Source organism: Nilaparvata lugens, chromosome 5, assembly GCF_014356525.2.
Source record: "Nilaparvata lugens isolate BPH chromosome 5, ASM1435652v1, whole genome shotgun sequence".
Lineage (NCBI taxonomy): Eukaryota > Metazoa > Arthropoda > Insecta > Hemiptera > Delphacidae > Nilaparvata > Nilaparvata lugens.
This window is the reverse complement of record NC_052508.1, coordinates 45501052-45525373: the sequence shown is the minus strand read 5'-3', so window position 1 is coordinate 45525373 and position 24322 is coordinate 45501052. Positions and strand designations below refer to the sequence as shown.

The following is a 24322-nucleotide window of genomic DNA, read 5'->3' as shown; positions in this document are numbered from 1 at the left end:
AAGTTATGTAAATAAATTAACGTGAAATTGATTGATTACTCTCCTGAGAATGTAGTAGGCCTATATTCATTTTCCGCTGATTTCCAAGTTACAAGCCAATATTACACTATTGAATCTTCGAAGCAATCGGTAGGCTAATTAATATTTAGATCAAATTTTGTAGAATAATTTGTTGTTGATTATATTGTTTCTGATTATTATCTAGTATTTATATAGTTCAACATATTATATTAATATCGTACGTATAATTAAAAAAATCAATCTAATCTCTCTATTATTATTATCTATCTCTCTAGTTACTTCAGATTCATTTTTTTCATTATTTTTATTGTATTTCTCGGTAAGGTTTTTATTTTGTTATGTATAATTTTTCATAGGTTTTAACTTTCAATTTTATTTTATAAATCGAATGAGATTTCTAGAAATATGTCTGTTCTACAGTTTTTATTAGTCATTTTTGATTCAGATTCTCTTTTAATTGTAATTGTATTTTTCAGTAGAGATTCTATTTTGTTTTTTATTATATTGTAATCTATAATCTATTGTAATATTGTATTTTTTCAAGTAAAGAGTTGTGTGGCAGAGAGGATCTGGAGTCCTAACTCCAACCTTAATAAAGGCATATGATCAATCAATCTCTATTCTCTGTCTCCTATCTCTTCCACGTAGGCTATATAGTCCTCACTCCGCCCTCATATAATAATATGTAATGGGAAAAAAATTGAGCTAAATAATGGGCAGATTACTCACCTACATCTCATACTGTCTCCCACACTCTCTCTTTTTTTCGTCAAGAATTAACTTGAAACAAGTTACTTGTTGAAGTTTGTGATGTTTTGTATTAGTTTATAATTTAGTGTTGTATTGGAGGGTTGAGTGTGAGAGAGGGCCGGCTGCCCCCCAATTCACTTCCATTCACTCTTCCTTTGAGAGAAGGTAAATCACTTTACCAATCAATCTTTCTCTCTCCCTCTTACTCTCATCCACTCTTTTTCTCTCTCTCTCTGTCTTCCTTTGAATAACCCTTTCTCTCTCTCTCTCACTCACTCTCTTTTTCTATTTTAAATAAATTAAGGTTTTTATTAATAATGAAATTACACAGAAAAACATTTGATGCATTTTACCCATAATTACCCACTTTTGATATTCAATGGTAACTGTAGGAAAAATTTAATGTGAAATACGTGCGCAAAGTTCCTCTGCTGCACTCAAGAAACCATTCCGCCCTCGCCTACGGCTCGGGCGTAAACGTTTCTTTCGGTGCAGCAAACTGTCACTTTGCGCACTAGTTGCACAAATAACTATTTCATATCATATACAGTTCAATAATTATTTTCTTAGTCTATATTATGTAAATTCATCTTTAATTTTGCTGTATTGTGAGCTATTGTATATAAGTGTATAAGCCAGTATATATTGTAATCTACATGAATAAAGTACTCAATCAATCAATCAATCTCTCTCGTATAATCAAAGGCAATTATTTAATTGAATTCAATACTCTCACTATCAAAAACTTCAGAATACACGATGATTGGAAGTTATATTAGGCGTGTGGTCAAGTTAAAGCAATCTCTGCTTATCCCTGAAAAAAACGTTGATCGTTGACCGTACCTCAGTAGTATGGTTGCGATGGAAAAGTTATGACGTAGATCTAGATGACTTGGTGTAGAAGAATTCTCTATGAAAAAGTGTACTGTGAGGGAACTGATGTTGTATGTTTTCTAATGGAATAACTCTCTTTATCCTTCAAAAAATGTATGTCGATTGGCAGTGAGGGTTCAAGATGGAAATGTTATGACGTAGTATGTCTCTTCTGTGAGGAAGAAAGGAGCAAGTGAGGAAACATGATGTCTCCAAACCTCTCTTTATCCTTAAAATACCGTTCGTTGGTTGGAAGCCAAGTGGGGTCTAAATGGAAATGTGATGACGTAGCAGGTAAATCCTATTGTATGGCGTGCGGTCAGGTGCATGGAAGCGTCATGACGTGGTGGGCTGGATGTGTTCTGCGAAAAGGAGAGAAGAGGCGCTGCGCTGCGCTGGTGACGCGCTGGCTGGTAACTGCACGACGCGGGGATGCGGATGCCCCAGGTGGGGGGTGATGGCAGGACGGCCGCCAGGGATGCAGGAAGGGGTCGCGCCTATATAAGCGCTCAGTCGGCCGTTGTCGGCCTCCCTCATACACTAGCGTGAAGACCGGCAGAGTCGCATAGAGTTGTTGTTGTTGGTTCATCTTTTCAAAGTCAGAACACCACAAGAGTCAAAGCGAGATGCCGGCCGCCGCTGAGATGCTCGTTGAGCCGCCATTTGAGAGATCACCCGCTCCCGACGACTTCCAGTCGGCTCCCGACCCGCAGAAGCACGACCACTTCATTCGAGAGGCGGTCGACACCATCATCAACGAGGCTGTCTACAAGGTCAGTTCACAAAATTATGTTGTTGTTTGTTTGTTTGTTTCAAGTAGGCTGAGTTTTCCATGGCTTTCCCGAGTTTTCCAGCCAACACCAACATCAACATTGGTATTTTCAAGAAACAATGTTATGAAATTCAACAAGGACTTCGATGATGGTCTTGTGAAATATCAAATTATCAATTTATCACATATATCGCAGAATAAATCAAAATGATCTCATCAAATTTCCATCTAACTGTTAACCCTGTTGTGAATATTTGCATTAACAGAAGTCTTCGGGGTGATTAACATCATTTAATTTGGATTTTTGTTTAAAAGTGATTATTCATATTATTAAACTATTATACTTTAAGCTGTAAAGAGCCGGCGGCTCTTAATTAATGATATATTATTCTATGTTATTTTCATATCTGGAGTACACCTGTAGATCTGGAGTACAAATATTCAATATCTTGTATAATACACTAGTATTAAAAGGAAGGAATTTGCATACGGGATACGAAATCTATGTTTGACGCATCATCACGTCTAAACTGCTGAACTGCTCAACTTGAAATTTTGCATGAATATTTTTAGTATACCGAGGCCTATAAATAATATTATATAGATTTTTATTTTATAGGCCTACTAGTAGGTAACCCGTGCTTCGCAAGGGTCTATTTTAAAACTGCAAAATGAAAACTTGACGTAATAAAAAATTCGAAATTTGAAAATAGGCCTATAACCATCCTTGGTTAATGAAGAATCTTTATGCAAAATTTCAAATCAATCAGTCCAGTAGTTCAGACTTGATGATGTGTCAAACATAATTTTCCTACATCACGTACGTGTATGAGCCAGCTCTTTCCATTATTATAGTAAAGATGATGGATAGATGGATGATTTATCAGTATCTTTGAATGAGAATAACTTTTGAACGGTTTGAGAAATCGGTGCGGTAATCAGTTGAGTATATTTCAGACGTGATGATGCGTCAAACATAATTCCCTATTCCTTACGTGTATAAGCCAGTTCCTTTATTATAGTATAGAAAACTGAAGAATACATAATACTTGAAAACCTCACAGAATCATATTGATTTTTCCAATACATCAATAAATTTTAGTTCGATTAGGATCCTCCTCAATTTGAATCAGGCAGCCTTTTGTTTTCCCAATTCAAAACAAAATACCTAAAATACTCGTTTCACTGCGAATTCGTGTCTGATAGTAGGCCTACATTATAACTGAAGAATATAAATTATTACTTATTTTATTGTTATCTATTCATGTTTTACTTATGAAATTCAATCATAGGCCTACAGCATGAAGACTATTCCCATTTCATTTGTACTGGTGGCAAAATTTTACATTAAAAATAATTATATTATAAAATCCAAGTTCAATTGTAATGAAAACAAATTCCTTCAAAAAATAATTGATAATAATACGTTTCGAGGGAAAAAATTAAGAACAAAAAAACACGTCCGTTCGAAAATAATTATAGTCTTGTAACAGCATTATAACCTCCTCATAAAAAACACACTTAGGGCTCAACAACGTAGCCTATGGAACTTCATGTACGGTAGCATAAATGAATTTGAACATTAATTCTGAAAAATCTAGAAGGAAAATTGAAATTTTGGCTTCCAGGTGCACGAGATTGATATTTTTAGAATCTATGTGCAAAATTTGGAGATCCAAATCATTCCCGTTTTTCCGGTATGCAATCCACAAGTTGACATGTTTTGATGCGAACAAACGAACACACGAACAAACACAACCCTACTCTCTCTTATAATATAGATTACCAGTTTTTAGTCAATCAATTATGATTTTAATAATTGAAACAAATACAGAGTATTTGTGATACAAAGTTCAGGTGAGATAGAATACCAATAAAAATAGTAGTATTTCTATATTAAATTTTTACAGTTGACCAGTTGTTAATACCTCATATCAGCATGAAACTATAAAAATAAATTCAATCTATTTGTGCTTTGAACAGACCCTTCACCCTTGTGGAGCACGCATAACATCTGCTCGTAGAATATACAAATCCACTTAGTTACCTATGAAGTGTGTTATATACCTATGTAGTTCCTGGAAAATTGTAAAGGTAGTAATGATTCAGTTTTAATGGAGCTTCAGATGTGAAGAAGTCACTTCGGGTAGCTAGTGGAATATATTGCACATTGAATCAATAGACCCGATACCGCATAAATCATGATCGATGACCAACAGTGGGGCTAGATAATGTATTAAGTATTATTGATCTTAATGACATAATAAATAAGAGTATCACTTGAACATTTATTAATACTGGCACAGGGATTCGAAATAGCTTCAAACTCCTAAGTTACAAGTAAACCTCAGTGAGTGGTATGTCATTGAACCTCCCTGTAAATGATCAAGTTATTGAGCTATTGTTTGAAACTGTAGGTGGTATGATTGGCAGTTTATAGCCTTGACTCTGTTGGCAGTGGAAGCTGTAAAGAGCTGAAGAAAAACTGGTCCAGCCAAGTTATGAAGTGTGCTCAAACTTGAAGTACTATTCTTAATTATGAATAATAATATTAATAGAACCTGTATCTTTCATAATTTGACTTTGAAACAATGTTGTTAAATATTGTTCAAGCTATAATGCATGATCGTGTTATACTATTATCACATGAATCCTTTCTGTGAGTTTGATATCATCATCAGCATTTCTGATATGCTTTAGGCTATATCAAAATAATACTGTTTATTTTAAACACTGTAGGCTATGGTATATCGTAGATTGAAGAATGAGGCCTTTATGAGAATGAACTTCAAACATCTTAAGTACTCGTTTTTAATTTCATTTTCATCAGAATTTCCAGTGACATCAACTTGAAAAATCACTTACGCATGATAGGTTTTCTTCCTGTATCTATAAATGTATCAAGCCTGCTAAAATAAAAAATGAAGATTTAAGTTTTTTCTTAATCTATTCGTTCACAGTTACAAGAACGTGCTAAAAGCGCTTATTAATTCAGTTCATTTTCCTGTACTAGCAGAAATGAAACGTTTTCCTCTTGTTGATGAATGATCAAGCATCTTGATACAGTATTTCCTTATTTGTCACACATGACTACATATTTCTTATATCAACTTATATTTCAAAATTTCATTGTCAATGACTATCATCGTCATAGCATAGGCCTACGAATGGACAATGTATTTCGTAACATCATATGCTTTTGTTATACTGTACATTTAGAATATAGAGTGCCAAAGAATATGGCTTACATCATTTTCTGCTTTAATAATGTACTCTAATAGTTTTCATTTACTACTATAGCTACATTTATAATTTAATCAATTTGCTAATTACACAAAAACACAACGAAAAGCCTACCTATATATATTTATGGAGTTTTGGAATGAACTATAACGTGCTTTTAGGCAATTTGAAAATTGCTATTTAACTTCTTCTGAATTCACAATTTTTAATAAATTATAATTATAAAATTATTATTTATTCTTTATAATTTCGGGAAAATCTTAGAGCCCCATTTATCATACTTTCCAAAGTTATCTCGAGTGAACTCGTGTACCAAACATTAAAATAACTTAGAAGAATTTCACTCCATTCTTAAAAAAAGTGTATTTACCTAATCGTGACTTCATCGATTCATGTGAAATTGGGCCTAATTTCAACTTGGGGAAGCCAACCTACAGTATGAACAGAACGGTCAGTCGATATTTAGCTATCATGATAGCTATGATGGCTATGATTTGCAGTGTTAGTCGCGATTACGATCGATCTTTATGAAACATGAACACATTTTAATGTGTGGGTATGGACACTACGAATGAGTCCGTGACTTACTCGTTCTGTTCGCACCTTTAGACACTATGAAATAGGGTATTGAAATAATGCTCTCTATAGTAGAACGAAACTAGAAAAGCTAGCTACAAGTGGTGGTCACCTGTTCAGCAGGGGTATGCCTAGGCGGAGTATCAGAGATCTTATCTTCTATATTACATACGATATATTATCTAGTCTGAGTAGAAGATACTAGCACAATTAATTGAGGAGCAAAAACCGCTCCTATTACTTCGCAATTCTATCCAACTATTCTTAACTCAATTCAATTCTACTCAATCCAATGTGATTCTATTCAATTATATCTTATTCTATTCGATTATATTCAATTCCATTCCACTCTCGTCTTAACGCAAATCAGTTATAAACAGTTCTATATTCAACCCGTTTCAACTCGTGATTCCAGCTCTACTCAATCCAATGTGATACTATTAAATAATTCAATTCTATTCGATTATATTCAATTCTATTCCACTCTCGTCATAACGCATATAAATTATAAACAGTTCTACTCAACTCGTCAATTCAATGCTATTCTATTAATTCATATTCAACTCTTCTCAACTTAATTCAATTTCATTCATCTCTATTCACTTCTATTCAATCTTCAATGCGATTTCATTTATTTTTTAATCTTAATGATACGGTTCAAAAATCATGAATGCATGATTGGGAAAGGACCAAAGCTGTCTCCGTTCACTGACACTGAGTTGTGGCATGTTGTTGTTGACCAGGGCACAAATCGCGAGTCGCGGGTCGTGGAATGGCTGAGTCCGGATGAGCTAAGCGCCAGACTGGACCTGAGCCTGGATCGAGCCGGCCTGTCGCAGGAGAAGCTGTTGAGCCTCGTGGAGCAGACCATCAGGTACAGCGTCAAACCCGGTCATCCCTACTTCGTCAATCAGCTGTTTTCGTCCGTCGACCCCTACGGCCTCGTTGGACAATGGCTGGGCGACGCTCTCAACCCCTCCGTCTACACTTACGAAGTATGGTTTGCTTTCATTACCTACTAACATTACCTATTACCCATTACCTATTACCCATTACCTTTTATTCATTACCTATTACCCATTACCTATTGCCTAGTTTTTTTGAGTACCGACTAGGGGTACTATAATACCAAGCAAAAAATGTACGGTAGTAATCAATACCTATCTCAAGTAGTCCTATTAAAATAATATTCTTATTTACTCATAAGGTCAAAAGCATAATAATTTACATCAAGTCAAACACAATAGATTATCATTGGAGGCCCGGAGGGATGAATTGATAAAGTATGTAATTTTATAAATATTGTGAAATATTCTATTTGGAACCCAAATTTCAGATCGTAGATACTGAATATTACTACTCGAAATTGAGTTGTATATACTTGATACTTCATAGTTCAATATTGATTACACTGATCCAACATAGAGGGGTAACATATAACGTAAAGATTATCCATGTAAAATATCCATTATTAGGTTTGGACTTTATCTGCTCTCGTATCCTATTGTATTTTACAATCGGGATTCAAGTAATATCATTTGGAATTCAACTTATTTGAATTCAATGAGTAAATATTTTGACGTGTGCAGCCCAAAACAAATTTATGTCCGTTTCACAAGCAATGGGGAAAATTGGTTGTACAGTGAGGTAACACAGCGTTCGAGTCCCTGCTCCAGTTACAAATGCCATAAATAATAAAATGAATAAAAATGTTAATTCAAATTGAATCCATCCCTCTCATTAGCCTAACTACGCTTAACAGGACTTATGTGGATCCTCATCAAAAACCAAAAATATATGTAATGAAATAAAATGTGGTATTGATAAGGATCTCTTTGAAAAGTTATTGGCAAAAACTTATTTGTAATAATAAACGGTATGGTAATGATAAGGATATCTTGGAAAAGTTATTGACTCATAAGTTAATATGTTGTTTTAGGTGGCACCTGTTTTCACCCTGATGGAGGAGACAGTGCTAGGGGAGATGCGAGCCGTGGTGGGTTTCCCCCGGGAGGGGGGAGATGGCATCTTCTGCCCTGGGGGCTCCATGGCCAACGGATACGCCATCAGCTGTGCCCGCCACTACAAGGCACCTCATCTCAAGGTTGGTTCCGTCCTCTCATTCTTATCTGCTTTTCTTCTCCTTTCCAGTTTTTCTCATTGTCTTCTACTTTTCTTTTACAATATTGTCATATAAAATTATACTTTTCTTAGTATTAGTTTTTAATTCCTACTGTAACTTCTTCTTGATTTTGGGGTTTCCGATTGTATTTGTCTTCGTATTATTAGGGGGTTTCATTGCCTTCCTCTTTTTTTGTAGAATTTTCTCATCTCATCAGACTTCTTCTTTCATATTTTCTTCTTGTTTTTGGTTTTTTCAACATATTGTATTTGTCTTATCAGGGATTTTCATTGTCTTCCTATTTTTCTTTGTAGATTCTCCTTCACTTCTCTCATCTTATTCTTCCTTTCTTACTAATAATTCAGCTATCAAATAATTATAGCCTATAGGTTGTAGAACTCTTTGAGCATTCTTGTGCTCTTCTTTCTTCACCTTCTACTAGTTCTTCTCAACCATCCCAATCCTCATCCTCCTATTTTTCCTTTTCCCACTTTTCATTCTTCTTCTACTCTCCCTCCTTCCTTCCCCTTCTCTTCCTCTCACTCTCCTCCCACTCTTCTACCTTCCCTTATTCCTCCTCCTTATCCTCCTTTTGCTACTATTCATCTCCTAGTCTTACTCCTTCTCATACTCTCCCTTCTACCCCTTTACTTCCTCTCAATACTCCTACTCTTCCATAACCTCTTCTTCCTCTTCCACCAGCTCCATTTCCTCTTCATCTTATTTCTCACTCCTCTCCTCTTATTATTATTTATTTTTCCTCTCCTCTTCTTATTATTTCTTTCTCTTCTCCTCTTATTATTTCTTTTTCCTCTCCTCTTCTTATTATTTCTTTCTCCTCTCCTCTTCGTTTTCTTTTTTTTATCTCGATTCCTCGATCCATACATTCACTTGTTTATACTCTCAAATTTCCCCTCACTTATCCTTCACCTTATTATTCCTCTTACTCAGTTTCTATTCTGTATTCATTGAGTATACATCGAGAAAATAAGATCATACATTCTATTCTCTCATATTCGGCTATTTTCTTCATCTCATCTCTCCCTTACATTTTTCTGGTTATTTTCAGTTTTCTCTCCCTTTCGGATATTGAAGCTGGATTAGGCCTACAACATATCAGTGTCAGTGTACGTGTCCGATACAGTGAAAATATTATTTTCTTGAGTTCTAGTGGGGGGCAATAGTCTCATCAGAAATCATGGGAATAATATCTCACGCGTATTATATCTTTCATATCGTATACATATCTTTATTTCACGCGTAGGCTACACCTTTTTCTCCATCTGCCTTCTTTCGACTGCTCCCATAAAGTACACATTTTTTCAAAAGAAGTCAGAAATTTCCGAATTTGAATCCAGAATAAATGAGTCATTTGATATTTCAGACCCAAGGTATGTCCGGACAACGTCGTATGGTGGTTTTCACATCAGAAGACGCGCATTACTCAATAAAGAAAATGGCCGTCCTGCAAGGATTTGGCTCGGACAACGTGCGCCTGGTGAAGACGGACGCACGCGGGCGTATGGACGCCCGTGACCTTGAGGCCCAGGTCAAGGACACCCTTGACCAAGGTGCCCTGCCCATCATGGTATCAGCTACCTCTGGTGAGCTCAATTCGAAATGAGATGCATGTCATTTGCTCCAGTAAAACGTTTTCAGTAACTGTCATCCATTAGATTCGCATGAGTTGTAAACTATAGCCTATGATTAAGGGTACAATAAGATAAAACTGCAAATCCAGGTAAACTTTGAAATCCATAGTGGAAGTCCCAACGAGATTATATTTGTGGATATGAATTCACAAATCAACTTTTGAATTATAATCTTCTTATTCTTTTGGCTCCTATACACCTTCCTATTCGTTTTTGATGTTGGCTACCATGCATGACTGGTTTGGATTTATCGGGAGTCCATCATTTGAAATATTATGTCTCAGGCATGCGAGATTCGTGGAAAACTATTGAAAAATTTCTATGAAGGGTATAGCCTACGCTCTTCTTGAACATCTTTGCATGTCTTTAATTGATGGAAAAATAAAACTGCATCTTCAAATTGTACAAGGACTTGAAGTAGAATGACCCTTTTTCTAGAAATCTTTTGCCCGTTTTTGTAGAAAATTACTCTGCAGTGAGATAAGTACGGTAATGAAAGGTGGTGATTAAGTTACAAAATTGCTCATCACTTGGAAGGCAGTTAGAACATCATGATTGCATGGCAATGATTGATTGTATAGTTAGGACATATATATATATATATATATACACTTTACTATACTATACTGTAGTTGAAGTGGTTCACGCTACACATATATAATACGCTATATTATTTTAATGAGGGAATTTTCAGATCTCTGAATTTGGAATATGGAGGCTGCGACATTCTTTTGCAATGTTTTTTCTAACACCAACTATTCAGCAATTTTTTTGCTTCCTTTCATTCGAATACTCGTTTCAAGGCTGATTGAAAGCATTTGATTTGCATGCGTGTGAGAAAATAGTAATTTCACCGGTCCAATGAATTAACACCGATACAGTAGCCTAACAACTTTTGGTTTAACCTTTCCATATCTGCTTTTTCTACCAAGAAGGACTATATGCCCCAACTCCAAGCAATTAATTGAGAACATTATAATTATAATGAAAAAATAAAACGTTTGAATCGACGATATAAAAATTAATTATTTTACTTACATAATAAGCATGAAATGTAATGGGTATTGACAAAGGTCATGATCATTATAATGTACCTGCATAGTAATGACCTCTTTCGTGCATGAATCTTAGCAAGCGCCAAACGATAATTAGTAGCCTACCTGTAGCAAAACTATCAGGCTAAAGTAATTTACAATGAGAATATCTTTCACTACGTTTCTGCTTCATTTTGAATAAGATTCTACACGTATCTTGGTTGTATTGAAGGTAGCCCACTGTTTGTGGTTCCTACCACAATAGCCTTACAGTACCGGTATTCAATTCGGTACTTGACTGCTATCATTGATCAATACCTACATAATAGGCCTAAATAATTCAGTCAATTTATTTATAAAAGAGAAGAGCACTCTGTGAATGCAACGAATAAAACAAGTAAACGTTGAAAAACATTACAGTACCCAATTAAAACATTGTCGTGGTTCCCAACATATCACCTTCACTACTTTTTACATTGAACCAAAATTGTCAAAACCATATTTATCTATTGAAAAATGAACCTATACTTATTGATCTCAATTATTGATTATGGCAATATTAAGTCGTTGTATTCAATCTAATCGTTTTTCAATAGGGCTACTTGAATTGTTGATTTAAAAAAAAGGTAATATGAAATTATTTATTTATTAATTAACAATCTAATCGTATTTTTGAGACTGAAAATTAGCAATTCATTTTTTTACACTTGAACATGGAATAAATAATAATTAGGGTACAGCTTCAGCTACATAATACTTGGAGTATTTCACTACTTTTAGACTATACTTGGAGTAGAATTGGGGGTGTTTCAATCGCTTTTGCTGATGACGACACTTCATTGCTATTCAGTGAAACGAATCGGGAGGATACTAAAAAAGCAGCAGAATCCGGACTTAAAATAGTAAAATCCTGGTTTGATGAGCATATATTAACATTAAAAATAAAAAAGTAATTTCATGTCTTTCTCCCCAAATTCTATAGGCCAGCCGCAAGGTTTGGATTTCATTAAAATCCATAATGTAAATTGCAACGATTCTGATTGGATGAATTGTACATGCTCAATAATAGAGAACATCATGTTAAATATTTGGGTGTAATGATTGATCAACATTTGCGTTGGGATGTTCACATCAATAGTACGTCTAACAAACTCAGACATTGGATAAGTAAATTTCGTAATATCAGCCAAGTTAGTAATAAAAAATCTCAAGACTCATATATTTTGCCTACATTCAATCATTTCTGCAATATGAAATAAATATTTGGGGTGGATCTTACTCAAACCACTTGGAAAAATATTTTATAATTCAAAAACACCTTATAAGAGCTATATTGGGAAAACCCAGACTCTATCCAAGTGAGTACCTGTTGAGTGAGCTAGATGTTTTAACTTTCAGGCAGCTATACATAAAAAATCTAATCATCTACATGAATAAACATATATGAATCTTTTCAACTTGCGTGTTACTAAACGAATTTAAATTCAAATTTTAATAATGGATATATGTCTAATTTGCAGGCACAACTGTGTTGGGTGCTTTTGATCCGCTGGAAGAGATCTACGACGTTTGCGCCAAGTACGAGATGTGGATGCACGTGGATGCGGCATGGGGAGGGGGCGCACTCCTGTCAAGGCGCCACCGGCATCTACTCAAAGGAATCGAAAGGTACCTACCATTTCAAATCGTAACAAAATTATATGCATGGATAATCATTGAAATCGCTTTCAACTTGGAATTATTTTATACCGTTTTTCATCTATATCGGTATTTATTCATTTAAAAAGGCAACTCTCTAGAAGAGATTTAAGCCTAGGTGATAATGAGGGGATGAATGATAATACAAACGCTTTCATTTATAATGATTTCATGAATGGAGAGAAGAAATGAAGGTTTTGTGTCACATTTTCAAAGATTTACAGTCCAAAAAAGTTTTATTACTACAGTAATCATATAGTAGTTTTTATTATAAAACTACTTATTTTATTCATCTTTATCAATTTATGTTGGAAAAATTTTTAATTGAATTTAATATATTATGAATTATTATTCTGTTGCATAAATGAAATATATATTAAAAAATTAATTAATTATTACCTTATCTTCAAATGTGCTCTACATTTTTCTTATTATAAATAATCGTAGACACATATTTACGCAATTTATGGTAACGTTCAGTTTTCTTGAAATATCTAATTATTCTAATATTTTCTTGAAATATCTAACCTAATTCTAATGATGTTCATAACATTAATTATTAATACGGTAATCATGTAATAGTAGCCATCATGTTGTCACCACGAATATTGTGCTTAGAAATGTAGGTACCAACGAATGAAAAAGTAAAAGGAGTAATATTTTTTTATTAGTATGAGCCTTCATCAATGTTGTGTAGGGGAAGTGGATGAGAGAAGACTCAATTAAAGCAAAACAGCAATCAGAGGAACTGACCAATTCAACTCCCGGATTTTTCAGTTAATTAAAGGTCAACATTTTCATCTTTGAGAAGGACAAGTTTTAAGTAGAGGGGAATTCCCCCAAATGAATTTATTGAATCGAAAAAACTTCATAGAGGAGAATTTATTTTAGGAACAAGAAAATAATGTAGAGGGAGAATTAGTTGATAGTCACAACACTATAAAAAGTTGCATCTATTTGTTTAGGTAACGTAGTTGTCATAAACTTCCTAATCACATGGGTCTATAGGCTAGGCCTATACTGTATTTAGTTATTGAAGATTTATGAATGAATTGTTCATTGTTCAATGTTGTGTAAAATGAGCTGGTATGATAATTTGGGAGTCGACTCACTAATACACAGAGATTGAATACATGCAATCATGCTCAGGTGTTCAGAAGAGCCTAACTGTAATTATCAAAAACTGGTTATAAAGTTCACGATAACGACAATATAATCACTATTATCAGAGCTGCTATTTTAAAAATACTTTATTAGTTTGGTACCGTACTGTTTTAGTTAGAACAATAAGAATATGAAAAAAGAATTAGCTACAGAAGAAATAGAAGGACAAATAGATTACAACATAGCTTTTTATTGCAATAATTTCTTAGTGCGATTGGAAATCATAAATAAGCGCCGCACATCAACACGGAAGGAATTAGTGGAGTATTGTTGGAAGGATAACTACTATTGATTAATAGCTAGCAAAGAACAAACTCTGAAAATGATTACCTAGCTTTATATCTATTATGCGATCAAATTATAATCATATTTCTAATAAACAGATTGAGTAATCTATGCTAATCTCTCTCTCTCTCTCCTGAATTTTCAAATTTCCTCAATTTATAAAAAATATCATCAATATTTGCACAGACACCTCTACTGTGCGTCAATTCCATTAAATAATAGTGTGAAGTTGAAATCAAATCTTATCAGGCTATAATTTTACAAGGGTATTTTTCAAGCTCTGCAATGTGAGAATAATATATAGCTAATGAACTGAATTTCCTTGTCAGGCTAATAGTCCAGTCACTATATACATTGGTGCATGCAATTTATATTGTAGCTCTGATTTTTTAATATATTATTTGGGTACATAGGAGAAGTCCAGAACCAATTTCTTCATGCAAAATTTCCTTGTGCTAGATACAGAGTGGCCCAAAAACCTCGTATTTTAGGCTCATTTTCCAGTTTTCAGCTTTTTCTGCCAAATCTCGTGATCGGACAGAAAAATTTGCTCCCGCCTCTTTCCTAGAATATGAAATTCTGTATAAAATGAGATCATTCGGAACTCTCTATCAAAATCTAAAATTCATCAAAAATTGATTCTCTCTTCAAATTTCACTCATTTTTGAACAATCATAACTCAGTACTCATTGGAGATAGAGAGTTCCGAATGATCTCATTTTATACAGAATTTCATATTCTAGGAAAGAGGCGGGAGCAAATTTTTCTGTCCGATCACGAGATTTGGCAGAAATTGCTGAAAACTGGAAAATGAGACGAAAATACGAGGTTTTTGGGCCACTCTGTATCTAGCACAAGGAAATTTTGCATGAAGAAATTGGTTCTGGACTTCTCCTATGTACCCAAATAATAATATATTAAAAAATCAGAACTACAATATAAATTGCAAGCACACCCCCTTTTTTATGTCTATATTGACTGGACTATAATAACCCTGAAAGTTTTCGCATTCTTAATTACATTTGTCCAGCTGAATGCCTGATAGCAAAAACTTTCCAATATTTCTACAGTTTATGAAATTGAACTCTTTAGCTTTAAGTGTTTGACATGGAACACTGCTTTCAAGTTTTTTATAATGAATTTTTATTACTTGTTATTAGTAATAAAATTATAATAACAAATAGCTTCAAGTTCGGCCAAACCTTCAGAGTTCATTTATTGCGAAAATGTTATTATTTTCTTAATAGTAATGGGTAGTACCTATCTTAAAAAGTTTCACTGAATTCTAAATTTACCTCTATTATTAGAATAAGCCGCTCAGAAACACTGGTTTTGAGAGCAGTAAACCAGAGAGTGAATCCTTCAGAGATAAAATATTATTATATTTATCAATCATCAATATGATACTTTTATTAAAAAGTATTACTATTATTTATGAAATAATATTATATAATAGGCTATTTTATGAGATAGGTAGTTATTTATTATAAAGTTACCGAATCTATTTTTTTTTAAATAATTTCATGAGATGCGACTTTCTTGGTTTTAAATACACATATCTTTCTCATTTTATTTTTTTACTTTCCTTGCCCTACTACCATAGGTAAGGAAAGTATTGCTCTCCAAAAAAATTAAGGTACCCCAATTTCAAGTTTTCTATACGTTTCAAGGTCCCCTGAATCCAAAAACATGATTTTTGGGTGTTGGTCTGTGTGTGTGTATGTCTGTGAACACGATAACTCCATTTCTAATAAACCGATTGACTTGAAATTTTAAACTTAAGGTCATTATACCATGAGGACCCGACTATAAGAAATTCAATAAAATTCAATTCAAGATGGCGGAAAAAATTGCGGATAGTTACTAAAAAACAATGTTTTTCACGATTTTCTCAAAAACGGCTCTAACGATTTTCTTCAAATTTATACCATAGATAGCTATTTTCCTATTTATAAGCCCTATGAACTGATATGAGTCTCATTTCTGGGAAAATTGCAGGAGCTCCGTAATATTCTTGAGAAAAATGGCGGATAATTACTAAAAAACCATGTTTTTTACGGTTTTCTCGAAAACGGCTCCAAGGATTTTCTTCAAATTTATACCATAGGTAGCTATTTATAAGTCCTATCTACTGACATGAGTCTCATTTCTGGGAAAATTGCAGGAGCTCCGTAATATTCTTGAGAAAAATGGCGGATAGTTACTAAAAAACCATGTTTTTCACGATTTTCTCAAAAATGACTTGACCGATTTATTTCAAATTCATACCCTCTATACTTATTGAAATGAAATGAAAAAGATTTTATTCATCCAAAAACTAGTACAATAACAGGAAAATCTGTCTCTTATCATCTAAACATAGAAATGTACAGTAATAATGATGAAACAAAATGATGAGATTTCATTTATAAGAATAATGCAAACAAAAAACGCCCCGAGGCCTAGCCTGTGTGGGGTGGATATTTATCAGCTCTTTCAACTGGCATGAGTCTTTTTCTTGGGAAACTAATGGGGTCCACCCCATCCTTGAGAAATGGACTTTGTATACTCCTTCTCGTGCATGATAGGTAGGTAGGTAGGTAGGTAGAGCAGTTTATTATAAAAAGAACACATAGTCGAGATATTTCATCTGTAGAACAGCTGTTTTGACGACTTTTAAAAAATCATCGAATTTCACAATTTACAAAGGAAAAAGTACTCTGAAAACAATAATTATATTTATGCACATATACAGTAGTCTGATCGTAGTTTCAAATATGTTGCCACCAATCGTAATAATGTTATTCCCCTAAACTATTCTCGTTCAAGAATGAGACTTACAGTTCAATGAGCAAGGAAAGTTGTGTGAGTGTACCACACCAGATTTTTCAGTTAGGCTGCCCAAAGTTTGAAAAAAGTTTTTCCTTTTTCAAATGCAACATTGCTTGGCTGTTAATTACTGTACTTCAAGTCTCTGGACTTGTCCTCTCATCAATAGGTAGTTTTTTGCTATTGAACGTTCCAGTTCACCTAACAATAATAAAACATTTTTTGTTCTTCACAGATGAATGCCTTATCATATAACCCTATTATATTGTTCGAGGTCTCTGTGTGGCATGGTTCATTGATTGTCAACATATAATAATTCACTTTCTTCTACTTTTCGCCTTGTAAATTGGCCTGAAGGCCAGTAGTTATTGAACAGCTTATTTGGTATTTGGTACATTGTGCATTCACAGAGCACGCAGAGATAGGTTGATATCTGGATCAGTGCGGTAAAACCAATAAAAGAAAACGCCAATGATTCTGACCTTCGGCATGTTGGTCTCTTCCTTCTCCTTCTGGCTTCCTTGTCTTTTGATCAGTTTTTTCAGGCCAAATTCCTTTACATCGATTAACTTGCCCTTTTCTGCGAGACTAATTTGAAACGGATAATTTATCAGAATCATCTGCAATACTGGTTCTATAATAAACTATAAAAAATCTCTATCGTCATCAATTTTATTGTTCAAATATCAATATTATCAGGCTTATTATTTACAGGTTTACCTATATAAATTACTGGAAGACTTTCAATGAATATATTTAAATATCATTATAATATTTATTAGGCTATTAATTGGCCACTTATTTGTCAGATAAAAATATATTTATTTCTTTTTCATCTTTTACTAACTTTTTATTGATTTACTTAATGTATAATACATGTTGTCCTGTTGGAGAATCTCAGAAAAAATAATCAAATACCTACTGGCAATATGATCTGACAATGCAATATTGATAAAAGTTTTCTGTTGTATGTTCGATTGTACCGTAGTGAAAACAATCTCTAATAAATAGTACTTTGATTGCAGAAGATCATTCAAATAAAAATGCCGAGAATGTTTCAAACTTCACCAAACTCATAGATTTTATTGTTGTAAATATATTTTTAAAAATCTTGTAACAATCAATATCATGTTCTCTATTATATTGTAAAAATATCACTATTGTTTTTTGTTTGACACTGTTTTCGAGTTTGTATAATATATAATTCTAAAAGCATATCAGAAATGAAAGATAAATAACTTAAATTAATGCAGTAGTGATTTTTTATTATGGGATGAGGGCTGAAGTAAACTAAAAACTATTGTGAATAGGCCTATGAATATCTGAAAATATTATTTTAATCCTTCACCATTGCCATTTCTACTATTACTAAGCACAATTCTCTAACACTCATCATCCTGAGAAAAATAAAAATAGGTATAGAATTGAGTTTATTCTCAATTTTTTTGAGCTACTTATGGTGGCAATTATTATTTTTTTCTTTGAAAGAGGTGATTAGCGCATGGAAATATGTGTGTACTGTGAAAAGTTCTCATTTATAATTTCTTCATCCAATCTTCAATTGAATTGATAGTAAATTATAATAGTTATTGCGAAATAATTGCAAAAGGACGGTACGCGTGTTATACTATAAATAGTTGAAGATCATAGCTGGTTAACAAGAGAAAAAATCATGGAAAAAGTCAGGCCGCAGTAGCATTGAAGCTGGATTGTATCAGATTGTGACTTGATTTTAGATCAGGGAAAAAGAACATGACCTACGGTAATTGTATTGATGTTGGATAGGGAAGAAGAATGTGTTGAATAATTTATGAAAGCGACCTATGAATCAATAGATAATGATGTTGTTCAAGCCAATTAGTGCTTGAACGATCTCAATAATAATATCAATTTATCGATCTCAAGTTTTTTTAATTCTTCTACCGTTCTTTTTTTTACATTTAAGATTTTCCGGGCATTTTCCCCACTAAAGAAAAAATTGAACTTGACATTTCCAATCACACCTGCTCTCCGTGGTGATTCTACAATTCATTTTCGAGAAGCAGCTAAACCTATCATTTTGTTTTCAATGTTATTTTCTACACTCCTCAATATTGAAGTGAGGGGGATATGAGAGAACTAAGGTGTAGATTATTGAAAAAATTGATTGGTTTATTCGGCCTTCATTTTTGAAAATTGATATTCTAGTAGGACCTGAACAGATGAAGGGTTTAGTTTAAAGAGAATGCAATTTTTCTAGGACAAAATTGATCAAACGCCAAATAAAATAGGTGATAGGATAGGGAAACATGGCATCAGTTTAATCTCTTGTTTTATGAATGCCTTGATAGTAGTAATAAAGCATCCCATCAAGTTGGACACTTTTATTTTTTAGAATGTTCTTTAAATTCTCCAAATAAAACATTAAAATCTAAAATATCCTTAATCTAAAATATGAGGATAGTCTTATTCATTCCAGTTTTTCTTCATCGATATCCTTATACAACTATCTTGAATCTGTTCAATCCTCATAAATGGAGTGTGATGCTAATTAATTGAGATTATATTAAACGTCTATAAATTGAACAATGTTTAATTCATTTGTCTACTCTATTATTTGACTTTTGGTATTAGATACCGTACACCTCGCCTGCATCATGTTTCATCTCATGGTTTAGGTTTGTAGTGTAGTAGGCCTACTAGTTGTTAATGTGTTGTAAATTAGCAATTTATTAGTGATTTAGCCTACCTATTTATATCATATTGAATAGATGTTATTGGTTGAATTTTCACAATCGTGAAAATGATTGAGGAAGAAACATGACAGATACACAGCATAAAACTGTTCCTTTCCAGTATTTTGATAGGAATGGAAGTCTGTTCTAAAAGTAGCTAATTTTTTTTACTTAATGTTTGTCCTAATTGGTAAATTTTATATTTTTAATGTGATAAGTTGACTTGTGGGAAATATGAGATGTTGAATTTGCTGGTTTGTTGTAGAGCGGACTCAGTGACATGGAACCCACACAAGATGTTGGCTGCGCCGCAACAATGCTCGACGTTCCTGACGCGTCACGCGAGTGTGCTGACTGATGCACATGCAGCCAACGCTGCCTATCTCTTCCAGAAAGACAAGTTCTACGACACCAGCTATGACACGGGTGACAAACACCTGCAGTGCGGGCGTCGCGCCGATGTCCTCAAGTTCTGGTTCATGTGGAAGGCCAAGGTCAGTGCCAGATCATTTATTTACCATATATATACCCTACCTGTTCTGGCCGGCAGCCGACAAATAATGTAAACAAACATGCGCGTGTGAGAGTAGATCATGTAGCAGCAATACCTATATAAAATGTAACTGGATGCCAAAGTGTAGGTAGGATTTTCGTTTAATAATAATTCAAGTGTAACAATCTATGTCATATGGACTGCAGAATAATCACATTACGTGATTCGGAGTCGATAAAAGCATTGTGAACTTCTGAGCACTTTTATAAGCTCACAAGTGCAAAATTTATGTTATTTTTGGCTCCCTTTTCGATGAATAGACTATAATACTGTAATATACTGTAATAGTAATACAATCAATAATTCAGGTTTGATTGGACGACAAATTGAGTTGAAAAGAAATTCAAGAAGGTATCATTCGTTAGTAATGAATGTGAACACAAAATTTCAGAATAAATATATAGAAGATTATGTTATCATGTACATTTTTTGTCTTTGATCATGTAGAAGATCATGTTATCATGTATCAAGGACAAATGTCCTTGATACATATATTATCGAACACAATTTATTCTCCAAATTCTATTCAGTATAGGCCTCTATACCTACTAATTCAGGGCTCCGTGGGCCTCTATACCTAGAGCACAAAAAGTAGAGTGTGTAGGTTGGAATTGCTTGATAACTCAAGTCTATGATTTTTGTATAATGTTTAGCCTGCAGGAGTTCAGTTTCATACCTTAATTGGTTTGAAAAATACTGAGGCGTTCAAAACTTTTTTGAACGCTCGGAATATGCTATGCTACTGCAGACTATAATTAATTTGTATCTGGAGAATTACAGATAGCCACCGTATAAGTTTTAGAAGTTTTCATAACAGTAAGACTAGTTTGCTATAAAACTTTTCGTTGCAAAAAAATCAATAAGTACAAAGTACTTTACTAAGTATGGTTATTCTATGAATTTCTGAAAATATCATAAAACGAATATTATACTTGATAATAAGATTCGTTCATTTGTGAATGATTTATCCTTGAAAACATTCATTTTGAAACTGCTCGACGTTTCACTGAATTAACCGGTAACAGAATTCATCAAAATTAAATTTCAAATTCACGCCTCAAGTAGCCTACTGATGACTCTTATCATATAATAGTACTCAATGCTCGTACAGCATGAAAAAAATAAAATACGGGTTGATAACACAACTTTGCAACTGGATAGGTACCGTACGGCATCATAGGTATATCATGACAACTACATAGTTCTTCTAGAACACTAGTTACACTATACATGGCCATGTCTATGCCAATCTTACAAAAGATACCTTTAAATTTGTATTTCACAAGTAAACAATTTTGTTACTGTTCGAATTTTCACGTTTTAAAAAACTGATAATTACAAATACCGTATTGAAACTTCAGCCCGCCAATAAATAATTAAATGTTTTTGAAAAACTAACAATATTGATATCTTATTAATTTGATTCGAATTATAATTGTAACCTTATTGTTAGAGACTCATTCTTTTTAACTACTGTAAAAAGCTGATTTATAACTATTAACTCAATTCTGTTTTATTTAATAATTAAATAGAGATTCATTCTTTTTTATATGAATTCTCAAGGTATATAAAATTGAAAGTACGCTATCTCTTCAGATTTTCAACTCAGTATTCAGCTTTTAATTAGTTGAAACAATATTTCTAAAATTTAGGTACCCTCATTGAATTTTTAGGAGAATCTCAATTTATTGTCTAATCTAATATGCTTTATTCGTTCGGTTGCAGGGAACTGATGGTTTGGAAGCGCACATTGACAAGTTGTTCGACAACGCGACCTACTTCAAGAACATGATCTCAGAGCGGCCGGGATTCGAGTTGGTGCTCGAGCAACCCGAGTGCACCAACATCTGCTTCTGGTATGTGCCTGCCAGTCTGCGCTCGGCAGAAGCCCGCTCCCATCCCGACTACAATCACACGCTCCATAAGGTCAGCTACTCCAAACATATTTTTTAAATATATAAAAAAACTATCATGTTGATGTAATTATAGAAATTGATATAGTTATTAGCAATAAGTGTTACGTTATGGAATAAACAATGTTAATAAATAAATTGCATAAGTAATTATTTTCATAAATTTTATAATTCTGTTGAATCTACAACAGCGACTAAAATAACTCGAAATATTTAAGACGCGTTTTTAATATTAAACTGAAAGAACCTAAAAATATCTTCTTTGATTTTGGAGGTGAAGGTTCCAAATCATATATTTCTAGCTTTTCAAAGGATTATTTTGTTGAATAAAATGATTTTTCCTAAAAAAAAACTATACAATAAAAAAATTAAACAGTTCATTTTGTGGGTAGTCGAGTCCAAACTAGAATAGAATATCCAACGTTCAAACTACCCAAGGAACCGCTCAGAAAAACCACAATTCTTGACCTAACTGCTATCTTTTTAATTTAAATTTTGGCTTTATAGAAATATATGATATAATAAGGTTTAGACATGAGGCAGACATGCCTACGATTTCAATAGATGTGGTGAATAAACTCTAGTAGCTGGTTCTTGTTGGTATTTAGGCTGATTTATTGATTCCTTGAATCAATAAAATAATATGTTACTTCAGGTTCATCCTTCATAGATTTTTATTTTTGACTGTTCAAGATGTCCAGCATAGTCTTCAAAAACCACTATTATTATATTGTACTATTACATGACTGAACTCCGTGTAATATGAAATACAGAAAATATAATAATAAAATCCATCAACATTATGAACGGTAACTTCTAAAGAGCTGCATATCTATAATGTGGGCCTATAGATAATGAATTACTTGATGTATAGATAATATTAAATTACTGCCTATCTTGGGTAGTAATCGCACACAATGCTTGAATTCAGTTCACATAGATACTAAAATAATTAGCACCGTAATTCATTTATTAAACCTGTTATCTTGCTTCTTCCACCAGGTTGCACCGAAGATGAAGGAGCGAATGATCCAGAAGGGATCACTGATGGTGACCTACCAGCCGCTCAGAGATCTGCCCAACTTTTTCCGGCTTGTGCTTCAGAACTCAAGTCTCGATCACAAAGATATGGATTACATAATTGAGGAGTTGGAACGGTTAGGAAGCGACCTCTAACAAAATCTCATAAAAATCCTACCTACTATATTTATATACACGATCGCATCTTCTCACAATTGTAGATAAATCCAATGAACTATTTATTTGTAGAAATATTTGAATTAAATAAGTGTTAAACGTTTAAAAGAGTTTTATTTCATGCCCAAATGAGTATTATATTCTTTTGTATGAATATATGGTCAGTGAATCCTCATTCCCAATTTTTCTATCTATGAAATAGTAGGTAGCCTACAGCCATGGCAGATCATTCCAGATGAACTCCTTAAGGGCAGTATAGGCCGTGAGCTACAACATGAACCTTCGACTCCCATCACATGAGACTCAACTGTGAATTGTTTAGGGCAGGGGAAGAGTTTGATCAGTTTGCTTTTGGCAGCCAGTACTCTCACTTCCAACATTCTCTAGTCTCTATAGGCTACACTGGTATTATGAATACAGAGTGAGAGGGGGATCATGTGTAAGAGACATTCCCATCCCTACCACGCCAGCCACTCTTTCACCGTTTGAGGGGTTGAGGTTCATGCTATAACTCACGGCCTATATTTATTGTAGACGACTCATGTTGTTTCCTTGAGATAAGTATCATGCTATCAAAAGGCAGCATTTGTGAACGAATCTAAGAATGTCCTCAGCTAAGAATGCATTGAGAATCAATCAGAATGTGTAATTATAGTTCTAGCTACTGTTATACTCTGTACAAAATTACTTTTGACTTGTGATTGACTTGCGCAGCAGAGAAGGCATAGAGCAGTAGGGATACAACGGCGGCGATGTACCGTTCTGAACCGGCCAGCGTTCTCTAATTTCTAGTGAGTATTCAAGCGCTCATGTTAAACTTACTAAGTTTCCTCTCTGCAAGCACTGACTCGACTGATTCTAATCGACAAATTGGCAAAAGCGCTTCCACCTATGACTCTATCCATCACTGAAACAGAGGCTGATCTCCCTCAGTTTCTCTGCGCCGC

The 24322-nt window shown here is 33.8% G+C and overlaps 1 protein-coding gene across 1 annotated transcript; it reads left to right on the top strand.

The window, feature by feature from the left end:
• The first annotated feature begins 1911 nt into the window (after positions 1–1911).
• On the top strand, positions 1912–23478 carry LOC111048401 (cysteine sulfinic acid decarboxylase). The gene is made up of 8 exons (XM_022334269.2): positions 1912–2417; positions 6979–7230; positions 8175–8339; positions 9742–9961; positions 12564–12711; positions 19978–20206; positions 21991–22191; positions 23181–23478. Exons 1-8 carry the CDS (start codon positions 2271–2273, stop codon positions 23352–23354), a joined length of 1536 nt encoding a protein of 511 aa, XP_022189961.1. The 5' UTR covers positions 1912–2270; the 3' UTR covers positions 23355–23478.
• Positions 23479–24322: the final 844 nt, after the last annotated feature.

What these genes read in the sequence shown, in the direction of transcription:
- LOC111048401 (XM_022334269.2), top strand. Translation starts at nt 2,271, where the DNA reads ATGCCGGCCGCCGCTGAGATGCTCGTTGAGCCGCCATTTGAGAGATCA. An exon ending in ACAAGGCACCTCATCTCAAG is followed by an intron (nt 8,340 to 9,741) that starts GTTGGTTCCGTC and finishes TTGATATTTCAG; the next exon opens with ACCCAAGGTATGTCCGGACA. An exon ending in CATGGTATCAGCTACCTCTG is followed by an intron (nt 9,962 to 12,563) that starts GTGAGCTCAATT and finishes TCTAATTTGCAG; the next exon opens with GCACAACTGTGTTGGGTGCT.